Source organism: Scheffersomyces xylosifermentans (genome assembly GCF_036884685.1).
Source record: "Scheffersomyces xylosifermentans strain CBS 12540 chromosome Unknown RJT20scaffold_2, whole genome shotgun sequence".
In the NCBI taxonomy this organism is placed as follows: domain Eukaryota; kingdom Fungi; phylum Ascomycota; class Pichiomycetes; order Serinales; family Debaryomycetaceae; genus Scheffersomyces; species Scheffersomyces xylosifermentans.
In genome coordinates, this window is record NW_027042940.1 from 1,777,740 (window position 1) to 1,794,858 (window position 17,119).

Here is a 17,119-nt window from a genome sequence, read left to right on the forward strand (position 1 = left end):
TGTTAGTGTACTTGTTTCTTTTTTTTCCTGTCCTTTCCTGTAATGAGCAAAGCTTGATAGCCGAGAGCGACAGTCGATCTTTGATTGCAAAAAGGTATGGAACAGGAAGATCAGGAAGATCAGCAGGATCTCATTTGGAGGTGGTGGATAACAAAGACAAGTGAATATGAGGGCCCTTATAAGACTGCTGAGTTACTTTTTAGAATTATTTTAGTGACTTGGTCTACATGTTCTCTTTACTCAAACAACAAAATTCTCTGGTGCAATTAAAGTTAGGGTTTTACAATTTTACAATTTTACAATTTTACAATTTGTCATATTTTCTGGAAAAATGACAAATGTATATCGTGAAAAGTATTATAGTGAGGCTTTTTGCAACTTAACCAGTGGGAGTACCATAGAGATTTATAATTCTCAATACACTTATATTATGTCCATATATACGCAAATATGAACTCTGACGACACAGTATAATAATACATCATACATATATAGAACGGCAAGCGAACTCAATAAAAACAAAATAAAACAAGTAGCAACAACAATAATAATAACATCAACAGATATGATAATAATAATAATATAATTAATGAAAACAGAGACCGTTTAGCACAAGCTCCACCAAATATGTGAAGCAAGAACCGTCTTTAGAACCGTCTTTAAAACCTCCCGTTTTGTAAAAAACCTCTCATTTTAATTTATGTTCACACTTCATCTCCTCGATATGGAGGCATTTTGATGAAGCCTGTTGGATGTACCCAGCTGAGACATAGTCCCAGAAATGAACCAACGTAAGCTTCTAACCTCCCAAGTTAAAAAACGAATGAACGAATGACAACAAACCGTTATAACCAAAAGTAAATAAATAAAAACAGCAACAGCATAGCAAATAACAACAAAAGCAGCAATGTATAGATTAGAATCAAAATTTCCTCCCAGACGAGGAAACTCCTTTGTGAAGTGAAAGTGGTGACAATTAGACTGACAAAATTGTTCTTGAAGAAAGCGTAGGACATATTTCCCTTTTTATCCCATAACACCAGATTTCAGTATGGCCTTTTCTTATCCCCAAACGGTAGCATCGTTCATAAGACGAGAGTTTCCATTACCACTAGCCCAAATGCTGGTGGTGGTGGAGCCAAAAAACTCGTTACTGTTCTTGAAGTTGGCGAACTCGTTGGAGTTGTTGTTGCCAAATGAACTAAAAGAAGAAACGGCTTCACCACTTCCTGAAGAAGTAGTGCTGAAAATAGAGTGATTTCTGGCTGAAGAAGCACTTGGTAATTCAACAGGCTTGAATGGATCAAACATTTGTGGCTTACTGGAGCCCCAGAGGTTGTCAGCTGGAACGGAGACATTTTCACTGGAGGTGTTGTTTGTCACAGTGGATCCAGAACTAGTACTGCCTGCTCTTCCGGCAAGGATCTGCTGGCGAGGACCAGGGCTTGAATTAGTTGAAGAAGCAATAGCAGGAGACGAGGTAGCCACCTGGGGAGCTGTCAAAGATGGCACTGGAGCTGGAATCTGAGCTGGAATCTGAGCTGGAATCTGAGCTGGAATCTGAGCTGGAATCTGAGCTGGAACCTGAGCAGGAAGGGCGATTTGGATTTGAGCCGGAACGTGACCGATTTGATTCTGGTTGACAGATGTCAAAACGGCTCCATATTGGCCCTGTCTATCTACAGACGAGTTTGGAACACCGTATGAACCCATGTATCTGTTTTCATACATGTTATGGTAGTCCTGGGACAGGCCATTACGGGAACCCTGTCCAGCACCTTGGTACTTGTTCATTCCCTGTCCATGATGGGAGTTGTAATTAACGCCGTAACCACCGCCCGATTTGTTGTAGTTACCGGAGACTCTTTTTCCTCCTATATGACCCTTATTGTTGGAGATATAGTTGGCCGAAGGCTGGTTCTGGACCTCTATCAACAATTTTTCAATCACATCAACCTGGTTTGCAAAGGGTTCTCTCACGAGCTCTCGTTTGGGGTACTGTATTACGGCGGTCATGGCAAAGCAAACTTACCCTATATAAACCTATATACTAACTCTATATATATCCCTCGATATATATATCACACTAACAACTAGCGTATAAACACAAACTTCTGGTTCAAATAAACACCGTTCTTCTTTCACTAATCTGTCCTGAAAAATCTCCCAGAATCTCATACTACCAAAAAAATCCATTGTCCAACGAAAACGTCACAAATTCTCGGCCGGAACTTTGGCTGACTAGAGGGGGGTGGCGGCATGGATGTGGATGGGGCTGGTAAGGAGGAGGTCTGTTGTAGTAGGATATTTGCGCGAGGGCACAAAATCTGTGGGTGGGTGCAAAGGGTGCAACCACTGAGGTTGTATTGATGGAGGGTGGGGTGGGGGTGATGGTAAGAATAATGGGGGATGAGGAGGGAGATGGAGGAGGGAGATGGAGGAGGGAGATGGAGGAGGGAGATGGAGGAGGGAGATGGAAGAGAGATGAGAGAATGAAGGGTGGGGGTTGGATTTTGGTAGATGAAGAGATAATGAAGGTGGAAGTTGGGAGATGGAAGATGGTAAGTGGGATATAGAAGATGGAGGGTTCCATTTGTTGTGTAATATGGGCAAGTGTTTATATATATATGTACGTTAGTAGGAAATCAGTAGGAACAGAAATTCGGTTGTTGTTTGAAAGAGACCATCAGATATGAGTTTTGGTAGAGGGCAAGGAAATAACCAATTATATGTATTCACCGTATCGTTTACATTAATTTAGATCTTGGTTATCCTACAGATCTTTGTGATGGTCTGTGGTAAGGAGTAGATGGTATTTTACAAAACTGGTAGCAAATTTAAAAATATAGTTCTGTTTCCTATTTTGTTTATTTCATATCTTTTATATGGGGTTATTGGCTAGCTAGGAAATATATTGGTATTGCCGCTCGTCAATATTCCAACTTTAACCATGTCACATTACATTTCAACAACGACCTACTACTCACCAAATGCCCCAACCTCATTCCAACAAATGAAATAATGTACATTAACTATACGATAGAGAAGACTGTGGACTATTATCCATGCTATCTACCTTAAGAAAGAACTTTGTAGACAATGCAGACTCTATCAGCTCTGCTCTATTTAATGCTCGTCTAAACCTTTAATATCTTCGTCATTTTCACTATTTGTGCCCAATGCTCTATACTCTCTTCTTCTTCTGCTTGATTTCATCATCCTTCGTTGCATGGAGCTTAATCTGAACTGGGTAGTCAGGTCTATTGCCCATGTATCCTTGAGACCAATCGTATCCTAAAGCGTATGCAAAAATAGTACCGTTCTTGTTGAATGCCGTAGCTGTGATCGTACTATTAAGCTCGGGGAATGACTTTAATCTTTGTCTGGCATCCTTATCCCAGAAGCAGAAAGTCCCGTCGGAACCAGCAGTGCTGAATGTTCCATAAACTGGATGGAATGATATGGAGTTTACTGGGTATGCCTGAGATGGAGAAGAAGCGCCAGTACGCAATGATGAACCAGCCGTTCCACCATTAGTTTTACGATGGCATTTAAATGCAAAGCCAAATTTGTTTTGTTCATTTTCATTGATGTATTGAATTCCACATCTTCCTTCAATAGATCCAATTGCAAATCCGTTACCCTGCGGGTAACAACATATAGATCTTGTTTGCCACTTCAAAGGCGATTGTGAATTCTTGAAAATTTGTTGCGGCTGGTTCAAGTCAATTACGCATATGTTTCTCTCAGCACATCCAACGACCAAGAGCTTCTGGCTGGCGTCCATAGCATATACTCTTTCTGGTAACTGTATGGTAGTAATTGGCTGAGGCGAACGCATATCCCAGTATTTCAAAGTTTTATCCCATGATCCCGATACAACTGCAGGAGTATTTGTTGGTCCACATTCTACATATCTCACGGCCTTTACTGGGGCATCGTGTACACCGATTTGCTGTGCTTGTTGAGATTGAAGATCAAAGATCTTGACTTGTTTGTCAGCACCACCACTTACGATCTTTGTTCCGTCGTAAGTCCAGCTGGCGGAGAATACTGGACCTTCATGCTCGTACATAGCTCTTCCCTGATTGTTTCCTGAATTTGGGTCAATCTCGTAAACACGGACCTTTCTATCCCAACTTGCTGCTGCGAGTAAGTCTTGTTGTGGAGAGAAGGAGAGATCCGATATGGAATCTTCTGGTGGGTTATTGACGTTTACGTCATTGATAACCTGACCAGGAGTATTTGTCGTCGTTGCCGTTGACGACACGTTGGCACTAGATCCTAAGAACGACATATCACTTATTGAAGTTGTAGCAGACCAATTATGTATTAATTATCACAAAGGACTAGTAATGAACTAGAGTCTCAATGGTCGTATCGATCTCGTTGTTTCGACAAGATCAAACCACTACCGTTTTTACAGAATTTTTGGCTATTCAATTGTCCAAAGAACACACACAACCGCTTGCTAAATGCCACTTCTAAAGACTACTTCTTTTACCAAACACATCAAATTCCTGAAAGCGCTTAAAAAAATGGATTTGGTAGAAGAAGCCAACCTGCAAAATGGTAGGCATGTTAAACTGTGAAAAATCATGGGTAGTGTACAATGTGCAGTATGATGCACCATAAGACTACAGGTTATATGTCTAATCAGTGTTTAATGGGGAGTAAGAGATAGATGGATAGAAGGACCAGAATTTGATGAAAGTCCTAAATTTGGGAGTTTCTTGAATACCGTGCCTATAAGACATGTATCCAGCCCCTTTTTAACAGAAAATTCCTTCATTTATACCTCTTTCACCGGCCCCTTGAACCTCCTGATATAAGTGTACTGCGTATAACACCACATCCATTCGGTCTAACATGTAATATTACATCACTGTAACCTGCATTTCAGCCTCAATATCGCAACAGATATGAATAAGAATACAGGTTCACTGTTTAATGGTGTCCTTTCCTTATAGAATAGGATCACAGCAGAGACAATTCTTAGTATTTTGAGTCCTAAGTGGTGTCAAAAGATTCCCAAGACGCACAGGATTCACCATGCGAAGTATGGACTTATTCTCGTCAGGAAGAGGTGCTAAAGTATCGTATTCTTTGGATGACGTACCGACTTTGACATACCACAATGAACAATCTAATCGGCGCCCTATACCCACAAGCGCCGTAAAATACTACGAAAACAATACCTACATCGACTGGAGCCGTGAGCTGTTGATAGTGCCGTCTAGTTCTTCGTTTATTTCGAAGAAATGGTTTACTGTAATCCTACTGTCTATCATTGTAGGTTATGCCACGGCATTCATAGATCTTTCATCTGTATGGCTAAACGATCTCAGAAAGGGGATATGTTTCAGCAAAGTCGATACCTGGTCACTTTTAAATCCATATCTGACATGCCCTGCTGACAAATGGCACGATTGGTCTGTAATTTTATTCAATGCCAAAGGTGTTGTTTCCAACATCTTTGTTAACTTCCCAATCTTTCTTTTACTTTCATTCATTTTGGTCATAGTGGCTGCATACATAACTATCGAGAAAGATCCTTTGATCAAACAATCGGGTATTCCCGAAATCAAGTTGATTATCTCAGGTTTCAACTATAAAATCTCAGAATATTTGGGATTAAAAACATTATTTTACAAAATCGTGGGCTTGATATTGACAGTAAGTTCGGGTCTCTGGTTGGGAAAAGAAGGCCCATTGGTACATGTATCATGTTGCATATTGAACATCCTCTATGACTTGATCATCGGAAGAAGTTTCGAGAATGAAGCTGTCAGAAGAGAATTATTAAGTGCTGCAACAGCTACCGGAATTTCCGTGGCATTTAATTCGCCCATTGGTGGTGTCTTATTCGTTCTTGAGAGTATGACTACCTTTTTTATGCCCACTAAGATCATGTGGAACTCTTTCGTTACTGCTACAGTTGCTGTGATATTTTTAACGGGTTTTAAAGTGTTTACAGATGGACAAAACTTTCTAGAGCAAGATTTATTCCAGGTGGAATTCGGAAATTTCAGTTGGTTGTTCTTGGAGATCATTCCATTTACAACTATTGGAGTATTAGGTGGAGTATACGGTTACTTATTTATTAGATTCAACTCATTCTATGATAATAATGGTTTTAGAACAAGAGTTCATCAAAGGCTTGCTTCGATATTTGGTTTGACTGGAGACAAGTGGGGTAAATATCTCGAAATAATAGCAGTTTTGTTGATTACCAGTGTGCTTATCTTCCCAATAGATGTCACCAAACTTCCTCTTAATGCCTTTTTGAAGATCCTCTTTACTGCTTGTCCCACAGAAACCGTGGACAATTCCACTAACTTTATGTGTCTGGCCTCTGATGGTGTAACATGCGTCAAACTTTTATTCATTGTTCTTCAAGGATTCTTTTTGTCTTCCTATACTTTTGGAGTAGAGTTACCTGGTGGTATATTGACACCATCATTGGTTCTTGGAGCGACTTCGGGCAGATTAATTGGAATTGTTTCGCAAGTCGTCCAGAAGAAGTTTGGGACTGATGCGTTAGCTACATGTACAGAGAGATCTTGTATCGTGTCTCCTTCATCTTACGCTGTCATTGGTGCAGCTTCATTTATGACTGGTATAACAAAACTAACTATGTGTGTTGTCGTTATCATGTTCGAGTTAACAGGAGCGGTGACTTACGTGTTACCTATCATGTTGGCCGTGATGATTCTGAAATTCGTCAATGATGGTTTATGTAATGAGAATATTTATGATAGTTGGTTGAAGAACCACTTCAACAAAGACGGGAATGTTACCGGAGTACCAAATGAAGGAAAAGGAACTGGTTTGGTTAACTTTACCGGGTTGACCTCAAATACAAAAGACAAGCTCCCAGATGTCTTGGTAAAGTCGGTTATGATTCCACTTCAAAAAACCAAATGTCTCTGTCTTGTTCCACTGGAGCACTTTACAAGAAACTCATTGTATGCCTTCATCAATGACGATTGCCATGAAGGATATCCTTTGATTTTAAATTATTCAAATCCAATTTACTTGGGTTATGTTACCAAACATGAACTTTACGCCAGACTTTCTAACATTGACGACTCTACAGCAATTATAAGTCTTCAAGTTGAGGGATTACCACATTCAGCATTATCCCATCAATTGCATTATGAGAGATCAATAAGCTCTCCGATATTACAAGTTGATATAAGTATTGAGAAGTCCATGTTTGTGGTGAACGACTTGACTTCCGTTGTATTGACATTAGAGACCTTTGAAAAGATGCATTTGAACTATTTGATCATCTTAGATAGCAACAACAGGATTACACAATCCATGGTTGGATTTGTCGATAGGTTTGTGTTGGCCAATATAATTGACCTGCAATTTTCACTGTTAAACGATGAGCTTGCTGGGGTTATGGATGCTTCTGAGTTTGATATTGAAGGAAATTTCGAAGATGCAGATCAAGACCAAGAGCTTCTCGATTTGCATCGGAAGAGACTTAGTATAGAACTCATAACGTAGTAACAGTATTAATAGACATTATAGGCACTGTAACATTATAAGAACGTACAAATTAAGGATAGAGTGGTAGGAAACTTGAGGGCATAGTGGGAAGCGTTACCGGGGAGAGTCTTAATATAAGTAGGGAAACTCAAATTTCTTCATACACTATCCGTTGAATTAGATCTCGTTCTTTGGCACTGAAAATGATCTATGACGTCAACATATGAAGCGTCTCTTAAAGGATAGAATAATATATAGTGCAGATGAATATTTCTTTGTTGAGGGTATATTTCTATCATCTCACACAATAACAAGTACCACTACTATCAACATTCAAATTCTCCTATGTTCCAGCACCTAAAGTATATTATCTTCTTTATATTCACTCCAGTCTTTCAGAAACTCGTCTTCCATCGTAGATCATACATAAGAAGGAGCTGGAGATGTATTTGCACTACCATCACCCCCCCCCCCCCCCCCCCCCCCCCCTATTCCTCGACCACCACCACCACCCCCAAGATCTGGACCAGGCCACCAAAACCTCAACAAATTACCACCACATACTCCTCCTCCCTTATCACTACAGAGAACAAACCCAACTTAAAGAGAACAAACTTAACTTGACACAAAAGAGACAACAGACACTCATTTTTTTGCAGTCATTCTACACATGGTAGCGCCACATAACCCGCGTATATCATTTTTTATTCTTAATATACAGCACCAGAATCGGTTTGTTTACATTCTTTTAAAGAATACTCTTCTTTATAATAGCTATTGGCTTATTGTCTGTATAACGAATTTGCTTAACTGGCGGTTAACGATGGACCAAGATAAAGATAAGGAGAATATCATCCCCTTGCTGGAAAAATTGGAACGGGTTAGACATCCCTCCAAAAGTATCCTAAAGGATAACACTTTACCCATACTAAACAATAAGAGACGTGTATCGTTTGCACCAGAAGTTACACTTCATAAATTCGATTTCGTTCCTTATGGCATATCTCAGGAGGCCAATTCGGCCAAGAGGAGAAGGACCATTTCGGGATTGCCGCTGTTACGATTCGAAAACGTAGAGTTCATAGGAAGTCAAGAAAGTCAGGAAAGCGAGAGAGACGAAGACAATGACGATAATGTCGATTTAACACCGGACCACGGGTTGGAAATTCTTGAGGACAGCGAAGACAGCCTGGACGACAGCGATACGTTTCTTGAAACTGAAGCAGATCAAGTTGTACAGGGAATGGAGTTGTTAGAATCAAGAGATCTCGAAATAGCACGAGAAGTTCAAGATAATTATCAAAAAACAGAGCACGCAGTAGAAACAAACGTTGAGAAAGAGTCAGATCTTGAAAGGCCTCCAAATGTAATTGATGACGAAGAACACACCATGGAGTTGACAGGCCAAATTCAATTACCCATGAGTAGTTACAGGGCAACCCAAGTCGATGAGGTTGCCTTACTGACGTATGTGAACGACGAAGATGAACAAATAATGGAAATGACAGGGCAAGTTCAAATACATGCATTTCCAACTTCCGAGATAACTAATGCTAATAAACAACACGAGGCTCCTTTAGCAAGTTCGGATGCGATGGTCACTCAAAATACTGATAATGAAAAGGTCAAGCAAATATCGAGCTTTGAAGACAATGCCGATAAAGAATTAAGCTCGTCGGAAGATGAAGTGGAGGATGGATCTGATATGGAACTCACAGAAGTGCAAAAGTCACATCCAGTAAGCATTCCTCAGCCCATTCAGCAAAACGAAGAAGACCGCGAAGTGACAATGGATGTCACACAAGTGTATAGCATTCCATCGATGAGCGTACAATATCGCTCGTTGTCAACGGTAGAAGAAGCCAGTGAGCCCAGCACGGAGACAGAGCTGACAAAGGATTTTGACATAGAAAGGCAAAAAACTGATGACAGACCATTCGTAGTGCAAACGGAATCCGATGACCTGGTTGCCAAAGAAATAGGAGAATCAAACAGCGAGATTCATGAAACACTTCCGAATGAGACCGAAGACGAAGTATATACAATGGAGATCACACAAGCAGTGAGTACTATTACTAGAACAGATCAGCAAGATGATCGCACCATGGAATTCACTCAGATTGTGAGCAATATAACTCCGATCACAAGCCAAACTGGCGAATCCAATCATTCTGAAAGTAGAATAGTACGAACTGAAAATGAAGAACAAATAGAGGAAAATGAGCGGGCCAATTCTTCGAATGTTCAACATATGTCGTCATTCACACAAGAGAAAATCGAGAATTTAAATCAACAGTTGCAATCTGAAACTTTGGAAGGTCATGAAAATGGTACTGATTTAGCAGCAGACGAAGCAGCTGGTTCACAACCAATGGAGCTCACGCAGACAACACATTCTATTGAATCAAATAATTCTTCCACCATGGAGCTTCCTGCTGATTTTTCCGCAACAAATCCTGAAGTTTCGGGGATCGGACTAGCTCAAGAATTTGTAAGTACAACCAAGATTCCATTGGCTGAGGTATCACAAATAGAGCTGGGTGAAGAGGATGACTATGTGCCCGTTTCCTTGAATGACTTTATGAATGATATTTCAGTAAAATTCTACGACGATTTGGATATTGATGTTGATACTTTGAATCGCTTGAGTGTAACCAGTACTACAGATATGAGTGCTATTCACCTCAAACATTTCGTAAGTGCATTGCCTAGATTGGAGTTATTGGCCCTTTACCAGTTCAGCTGCGAAGAATTAAGTAAAAACATCAAAGATGGCAGAGAAATGTTTCTTCAATACTCAAAAACCATTGAGGTGAATAATCCCATATTATTTAGAGAATATTATTCCACGGATGGACAAGAAAGGCAAATTCTCAATCTGAAGTTGCAAATAATTAAGGACTATGTTAGATTTGAATCACGGAAAACTTGGTACAACTGGAGAACTCTTTTAACTACTAATTTAATTGCTGAATTGGATGAAAAGCATAGAATATTGGCAAAGGACAAGACATCTTTGAAGGAGGATATACTTCGAATTAACGATGTTATTACGCGATGCCAACTTAAGTTCAGCGAACTAAAGTCGAAGGTAGTTGCACTAAAATCAATAAAGGCACAGCTAAGTCAAGTCACCATCGAGGAAGCTACTGCAATTCGTAATGAATTGGGTACTATCTCTACGCAATTGGCTATTCTGAGAGAATCTCTTCTCGACAAACGAAAGCAATTGACTGAATTGGACGGACTTCTCCTAAAGACAAAAGAAATCAAGTTGAAGCTAGATACTTCCGTTAATGATCATCAAATTACCGTTCTTAATAATAAAAGATATGAGCAAAAGGAACTTATACCTATCCGTCAGAAGTTTAAGATCCTTCAATTGATTTCGAAATTGAGCTTTCAGAAAATTACTGGCTCTCGAATTGCATTTGAATTTGATAACGCCTGTCACTGCGAATTTGACTTCAAGGAGTTGACGAATGCATCTGATGCTAGCTATTCCATTGGAGAAACGGAAAACTTGCAATTGTTCAATTCAGAATTGTTAAGCCAACATTCTGGGAAGTTGAATACTCTCATACAGGGTGATAATGTGCTAGACAGTTTCAAAAGTTTCTCTCGTCTCTGGAAATCTTTGAAGCAGGTGGATTTCGACATTTATAGAATCTCGTTAAGGTACCCCATCAAGTGGCTCCAATCGGAAGACCTGATTTTGTTCGAGGTGCGGTATTTCAACCCTACTAAAGACTATAAGCTTGTGTTAACTTGTGAACTAAAGTTGCAAGACTTGTGGAATTATCAAAGGAAAACCTCCTTAAAAGGATTTATGCTCAGGTCAAGTTCTTTGATTTCTGATGATGCTATCAAGAGTGACATCCTCGAAGAGTTCAACAACAACAACTTAGTTTCGCTTCACTCTATTGAGCTGATTCAAATGTTGACTGTATAATACTGTATAATATTAATGAAAATGTATATGACTTAGAGACAGTATAAGTATACTATTGTACAATTTTGCAAGGCAAATAATTAATGTTTAGCTCCCAAGAATATGGTAGCACTTAAACAGACGATCATCACAATGACACCCCATACGGCCAATGCTAAACCACCATATTTGCAAAATCTTTCCAATGAATTCAACGATGTAGCATCGCCCAATGGCTTGATCAACATGTAACCGAAAACACCTGGTAATATGAATGAAATCGAAGTAGAGCCAGTGGATCCAACAAATGCCAAAACATGCTCCAAAGATGTAACTGTTATGGCCACAAGATACGAGGCAAGAACAATAATAGTTGTGATTATGTAAAATCTCCTTGAAGTCAATGGCACAATTATAGGATCATGTCCATCCGTGTCTTGAGCTCCCTCCATGGGAGTAGTTGAGACAAATGACTCATCTTGAATAGAATCGCTTGCGAGAGACTCTAAAGATTCAATATCTGACGACAAAGCGGAGTATCCTTCTCTCTGTCCAGAATGTCTTATTTTCGATTCTTGAACTCCCTGAGTAATGAAGTGGAAAACATGGTTTACAGATCCACGGCATGGATGACATTGCAATGGAAAAGACAAACTTACCATAATAACAATACAAAGACGACCAATCAAGGACAGAATAGAGTCCTTTGGATACATAGTAATGATGTTACCATTAACAGCATTACCAAATGTCAAATAACCAATTATACCCACAATTAAATACGATGCTGCAGCTGTACTAATAGCGTTCCTTATAATCAAATTGGATTGTCTTGTTTGTGAACCTTCAGTCTCACTTGGTTTCAATTCATTGATAATAGCGAACATGTTTTGATGACATGTATAAGCGAAAACAAAGATAGGAAATGAACTCAAGGTCGATTTGACGCTGATGGGTCCAAACCAGTCAACTTTCTTTCCATCTGTGGGGATATCGTTTGCGACGTAATGCTCGATAACCAAGCAGATTAAGTAGACAACTGAGAACAACGCAACGACAGATGTATACTTCAAAGAATCGAGTTTCTTCAAATATGACAATGGAACGACTATGAAAACCATGAAGATGGTAATCCAAAGGTTTCTTTCCATAAAGTAAGAGTTAGTTGAAACGTTCAAACTCTCCATTATCTTGGGCATCAAATCCCCAATGACTACCAAATAACTGACTCCAACACCGAAGCATTTGATAGAAATAGCGGAGTCAAACACGATTGACAATTGAGGGTATGTTAACTGTGCCAAGCTAAAATACGAAACGGCACCCTGCTGCTGGGTATACTTTGCAACCTTGTTTTGAAGGTATAATCCGAAGGACGACGTCAACGACGACCAGAAAATTAAGATACAGCCAAAGAGCAAACCATTACTCTTCAACCCATAAGGCATGGCGAGAATACCGGCACCAATGATGGTATTCAAGAGGTTAATTGTCCCCGATTTTACAGTGGCTCTTCCCATTGTGTTAAGAGATAGTGACTAGCGGCTGTGAAAATCCAAAAGAAGAATACTTGTAGGATAGAATAGTACAATACTCCCAATTGATATCTATGTAACTAGACAACAACAATACCTACACCAATGCACACAAAGATCTCCAAAAAAGTATCAAAAAAATAGCTGGAATGAATGCAATACACGTTCTCTACGCAACTGACTCAATCTCGTCACTTCCTACTATATAATCATCTACTATAGTATAAAGAAGAACATATACTTATCATTAAAGACGTGTGATTGAGTCTTTTTACAGATTAAATTTTGATCACTGTTTACCTGGCGTTGTCTGCAGGGCAGGTAAGAAACTGCAGGTTGGTTGATTGATACGGCTGCCGTAATGAATGGTGGGAATTGTATTGATGACGTAATCAATGGAGGAAGTCTTAAGTAAGAAAATGTCGAGATAAACGTATAGTGTCAATAGAGACGTTTGGTAATATGGTGGGGGGAGGGTGGATTGAATGAAAGATGAGTATTAAAGTTAGAATAGGTCAAGTTGGTAGAAGACAGTTTCATGAAATCTACCCATTGGGTTGTTATCTCAGAATTCTGGATGTAGGCATCTCTCATTCATAAACTACTTTTGATAGAAATATATCACATAACCAACTTTCCAAGGATTCTAAATACATACCGAATGGTAGCGCCGTATAACTCAGCAGAGTCTTATCCTATGTGTAGAGTCTATTTATTCGAAGTATCTTACATTCTTCTCTTCATTTAATATAGATTCTCTTCATTTCGTATGGATTGTATTTAACATCTCGCTACGTCGATAACTGAATTTCTATCGTCAGTTATTCCCTCTACTCATTTCTCAACATTGCATAGTAATAACGCTACTAATAGAAGAGAATATCATAATAATAACAGCTACAAAAATATAAATAAATAGTCGATGGGCGACAATTTTGGCAATCATGTGCAAACAGAGTGAGTCACGAAGAAACCGAGCTGGCTCGTTCCAAGCTACCTACTTACATTGGATCGCTGGAATCACTGACACTTTGTAGTGACCCAGCGAGGTGAATACAACAAAAACAAAAACACGTTCAAAATTAGCACCTATTAATACATTTGACCGTTGAGCTATCCTCAAAACAGGATTCATCGAAGAAATTCTCTCATTCATATATTCTTCGAAAATTTATGACTAAGAAGGAAATCTGAACTCATTTCACATCTAACGAACGAATGCTCCCACTTAGAAGACCAACCATCCCAAAAGGAAAGCAATGATCATCAAAGCAATAGCAAGAGGTAAGGAAATACCGTTGACTGGCTCTTCGACCTTGACCTCGGCCTTCTTCTCCTTGTTAGCACTTGAAGAGTATTGAGTGGAAGGAGACAGTTGCAGTTGTTGACGTTGTTGTTGGTAGTCTTGTTGAGGTGGCTGTTGGTATTGTTGTTGAGGTGGTTGTTGGTATTGTTGCTGAGGTGGTTGTTGTTGGTATTGTTGTGGTTGTTGTTGGAACTGCTGTTGAGGAGGTTGTTGCTGGTATTGGTCTTGCAGGAATGACTGGTCAGCAGATTGTTGGAATTGTTGTTGTGGGGTTGGTGGCTGTTGTTGCAGTTGTTGAGGTTGTTGTTGGAACAGTTGACCACCGAAACCAGCATTGGAATCCAATCTTTGGGCCAAGTTGTTAACTTGAGCAGAGGAAGACTCCAATTCTCTTTGCAACTCTGGAGCATGGTTGGAGCTGGCAAGAATACCAGCACCTGCTGCACCAGCTGCACCGGCAGCTGCGAGAGCACCGGCAGCACCACCAGCGCTAATACCACCAAATCCAGAGGAACCATTAGAGTCACCTCCGAAGGCATTGGCGTTGTGAGAGATACCGCTAGAGAAAGCGTTGGAGTCGCCGTTTGTTTGAGAATGAGTTGGGCCAGCAGCGAACTTGTCATTTACACCGGAGAAGTCGGAAGATCTGTGGTTGAGTTGTGAGGCATCGTTGCCAGCTGGGGCATTGCCAGCACCATTGGAGTAATCAGCATCATCATCAGTGATAATGTAGTTAACTCTCAATTTTTTTTGAACAACGTCAGTTTTGTACTTGGCCTCCAATTCACTCCATGATTCACCGACCTTGGAGGAGTCGTACAATTCTGGACATGGCAAAGAAACCAACAAGAACTTGTCCTTACATTTGTAATCCTTGGCCAATGGTTGGGAGAATCCTTGGAGGATGATGGAGATTTGGGCAGTTCCACCTGGTTGAATAATACTAGCGTTAGGTCTGACACAGTATAACTTTGGGGCGGTGGTCTTAACCTTGAAGGCCAATGGACCGTTAGTAGTGTTTGTCAAGGAGAGGAATTGAGTACTCTGCTTGGTAAAGGAGCCTAGAGAAAAAGTTAGTATTTGAAATAGAAATAGGGGTTGAAGAGGAAGATGCCCCTCAACACAGTAGACAACAGCTCAATGGGTAAACGAGTAAAATGATACAAATTCTTCATATGACCGATTGTAATTGGACTATACGTCCAGTCCACAGAGTAAAGACAATCGGATTCAATCAAATGTATCGGCATCATCATATCGGTCGTATAGGCAACAAGCTACGAACGACAATAAACTAAGCAACTGATGCAGCAGAAGCCGAAAAATGGTGATATATCATGATATCACCAATGCTTTGGACGATCTACCTTCTTAAAAGGCGCAATTCAGCCCAATTGAATTGGTTCTGCTGAATATTTCACTCGTTTTGAACTGAATTGCGGGCCGCCGGCTTGTGAGAGTGGCTCTCATCAGGACCATTATCTGGGGGTCTTGTTCTACCTCGATTGATATATCGATAAATACATACCTTTAAACTCCAAAGTGGCTGGGGAAACTTCCATTGTAGATTTGAGCTAGTTTTGGTCTATTTGGGGGGATTTGTGGCGGGTTGATAGTAGGCTTGTGGATACGACTACTGGTGCTGCTTTAAAAAGTTTGAGACAACGGTAGGAGGACGTCTTTTCAGGGCTAGATGGAGATTTCTGGCGGCAATCACGTAATAGAGGTGATGGCTTGAGCTGGAGGATTATGCTGTAGCAAAGGATCCGAAGGTCAATTCAACAACGCTTTTTCTACTGTCTTTTACAAAGCAAGTCGGTGAAAGAAAAGTTAGCCGCCAGCTCCAATTTCATTTTCAAATTATCCTTCTTTGGTTTTATATGTGAGGTGTTAAAACAGTGAGGAAAAGAGAGGTGAAATTGGGGGCAATGTGTGCAGGGGGGGAGAGGTTCCCCCGCTAGAGTTTGTGAGAAATGTGAGAAAGCAGAGGTTTGTTCCGGCGGCGTAGGGAGAGAGAGAGAGAGCTGGGGTGCGAGGAGGATTTGCATGGTGAATTGCATGGTGAATTTGCATGGTGGAAGATGGTGAATGGGATGTGCATGGTGGATAGTGGATGGATTTGCACGATGGAATTTGGGGAGATTGCCAGGGGACGGGTGTGAAAAGTTGCAGGTGGTATATAACTGGCATGGATGGGGATTTTTAGGTGCAAAATGGGGATTTTAGTGGATTTTTGTGGATTTTCGTGGTGGAATGATGAGGGATTGCTGGGTGGATGGGTGGAATGGTACTCTTGTGTTGAGTTGAGGGAATGATGTCAGTGGAAGGAATGCTTCACGGCTGGAGACCTAGATTTCCCTTTTTTTTTTTTTGGTAGTGGCAAGTGCCGGTGGGAGCTCCTGGCCGAAGTTACCCCCTCGAGCTGAGCTGGTAGTAGTAGTGACGGTTCACGTGTATGCCGAAGCCCCAAAAATCAGAGTCTTTGGATGCCCATTCCCACAAAAAATACCATTTCCATCGAATCTCACTACTTTCACCTCGACTCATAGCGACACAAAACATCCGTCTTGGACCAGTTTGCTCTTAGCAGCCTCCGCTGGCACATTGGACATGCCTCCATGGGCTCCCGTCGCTTGCCCCACCTTGTCATCTGACTGTGAAATTTAGATATCTTCACAGGACATCGCACGCGACTGCAGCAGAAATTCCCTAACTCGGGCATACGTCGGGGCCTTTGGGCGTGTAGAGAGGATAAACCGTCTCGTTCCGGCAATTATGGCTCCAAGCCTCCAACAGCCTTGCTGATGTACTGGCCATTAGGCAATTAAATGAGGTGACAGAGCGAGG

General features: G+C 40.6%; 6 protein-coding genes across 6 annotated transcripts; 2 read left to right on the forward strand and 4 right to left on the reverse strand. All coding sequences in view use genetic code 12, as the record gives it.

Annotated features, from left to right (window-relative positions):
• Positions 1-1,062: 1,062 nt before the first annotated feature.
• Positions 1,063-2,016, reverse strand: RJT20DRAFT_2676 (uncharacterized protein; the record flags this gene model as incomplete). The annotated part of the gene is made up of 1 exon (XM_064919456.1): positions 1,063-2,016. One exon carries the CDS (start codon positions 2,014-2,016, stop codon positions 1,063-1,065), a length of 954 nt encoding a protein of 317 aa, XP_064776199.1.
• An 872-nt stretch (positions 2,017-2,888) lies between these two features.
• Positions 2,889-4,490, reverse strand: GLE2 (RNA export factor). Its single transcript, XM_064919572.1, has one exon. It carries the CDS (start codon positions 4,295-4,297, stop codon positions 3,185-3,187), a length of 1,113 nt encoding a protein of 370 aa, XP_064776200.1. The 5' UTR covers positions 4,298-4,490; the 3' UTR covers positions 2,889-3,184.
• A 486-nt stretch (positions 4,491-4,976) lies between these two features.
• RJT20DRAFT_126067 (uncharacterized protein) lies at positions 4,977-7,938 on the forward strand. Its single transcript, XM_064916659.1, has one exon. The coding sequence runs from the start codon at positions 5,053-5,055 to the stop codon at positions 7,516-7,518; it is 2,466 nt and encodes an 821-aa protein (XP_064776201.1). The 5' UTR covers positions 4,977-5,052; the 3' UTR covers positions 7,519-7,938.
• A 385-nt stretch (positions 7,939-8,323) lies between these two features.
• RJT20DRAFT_93482 (uncharacterized protein) lies at positions 8,324-11,452 on the forward strand (the record flags this gene model as incomplete). The annotated part of the gene is made up of 2 exons (XM_064921478.1): positions 8,324-8,944; positions 9,131-11,452. The coding sequence occupies 2 exons, from the start codon at positions 8,324-8,326 to the stop codon at positions 11,450-11,452; spliced, it is 2,943 nt and encodes a 980-aa protein (XP_064776202.1).
• A 40-nt stretch (positions 11,453-11,492) lies between these two features.
• RJT20DRAFT_29095 (aspartate/glutamate transporter) lies at positions 11,493-13,189 on the reverse strand. Its single transcript, XM_064919573.1, has one exon. It carries the CDS (start codon positions 12,949-12,951, stop codon positions 11,533-11,535), a length of 1,419 nt encoding a protein of 472 aa, XP_064776203.1. The 5' UTR covers positions 12,952-13,189; the 3' UTR covers positions 11,493-11,532.
• Positions 13,190-14,214: 1,025 nt separating this feature from the next.
• RJT20DRAFT_29103 (phosphatidylinositol-binding protein) lies at positions 14,215-15,998 on the reverse strand. The gene is made up of 3 exons (XM_064919574.1): positions 15,801-15,998; positions 14,532-15,333; positions 14,215-14,454 (listed from the first exon to the last, which is right to left on the reverse strand). The coding sequence occupies exons 1-3, from the start codon at positions 15,832-15,834 to the stop codon at positions 14,307-14,309; spliced, it is 984 nt and encodes a 327-aa protein (XP_064776204.1). The 5' UTR covers positions 15,835-15,998; the 3' UTR covers positions 14,215-14,306.
• Positions 15,999-17,119: the final 1,121 nt, after the last annotated feature.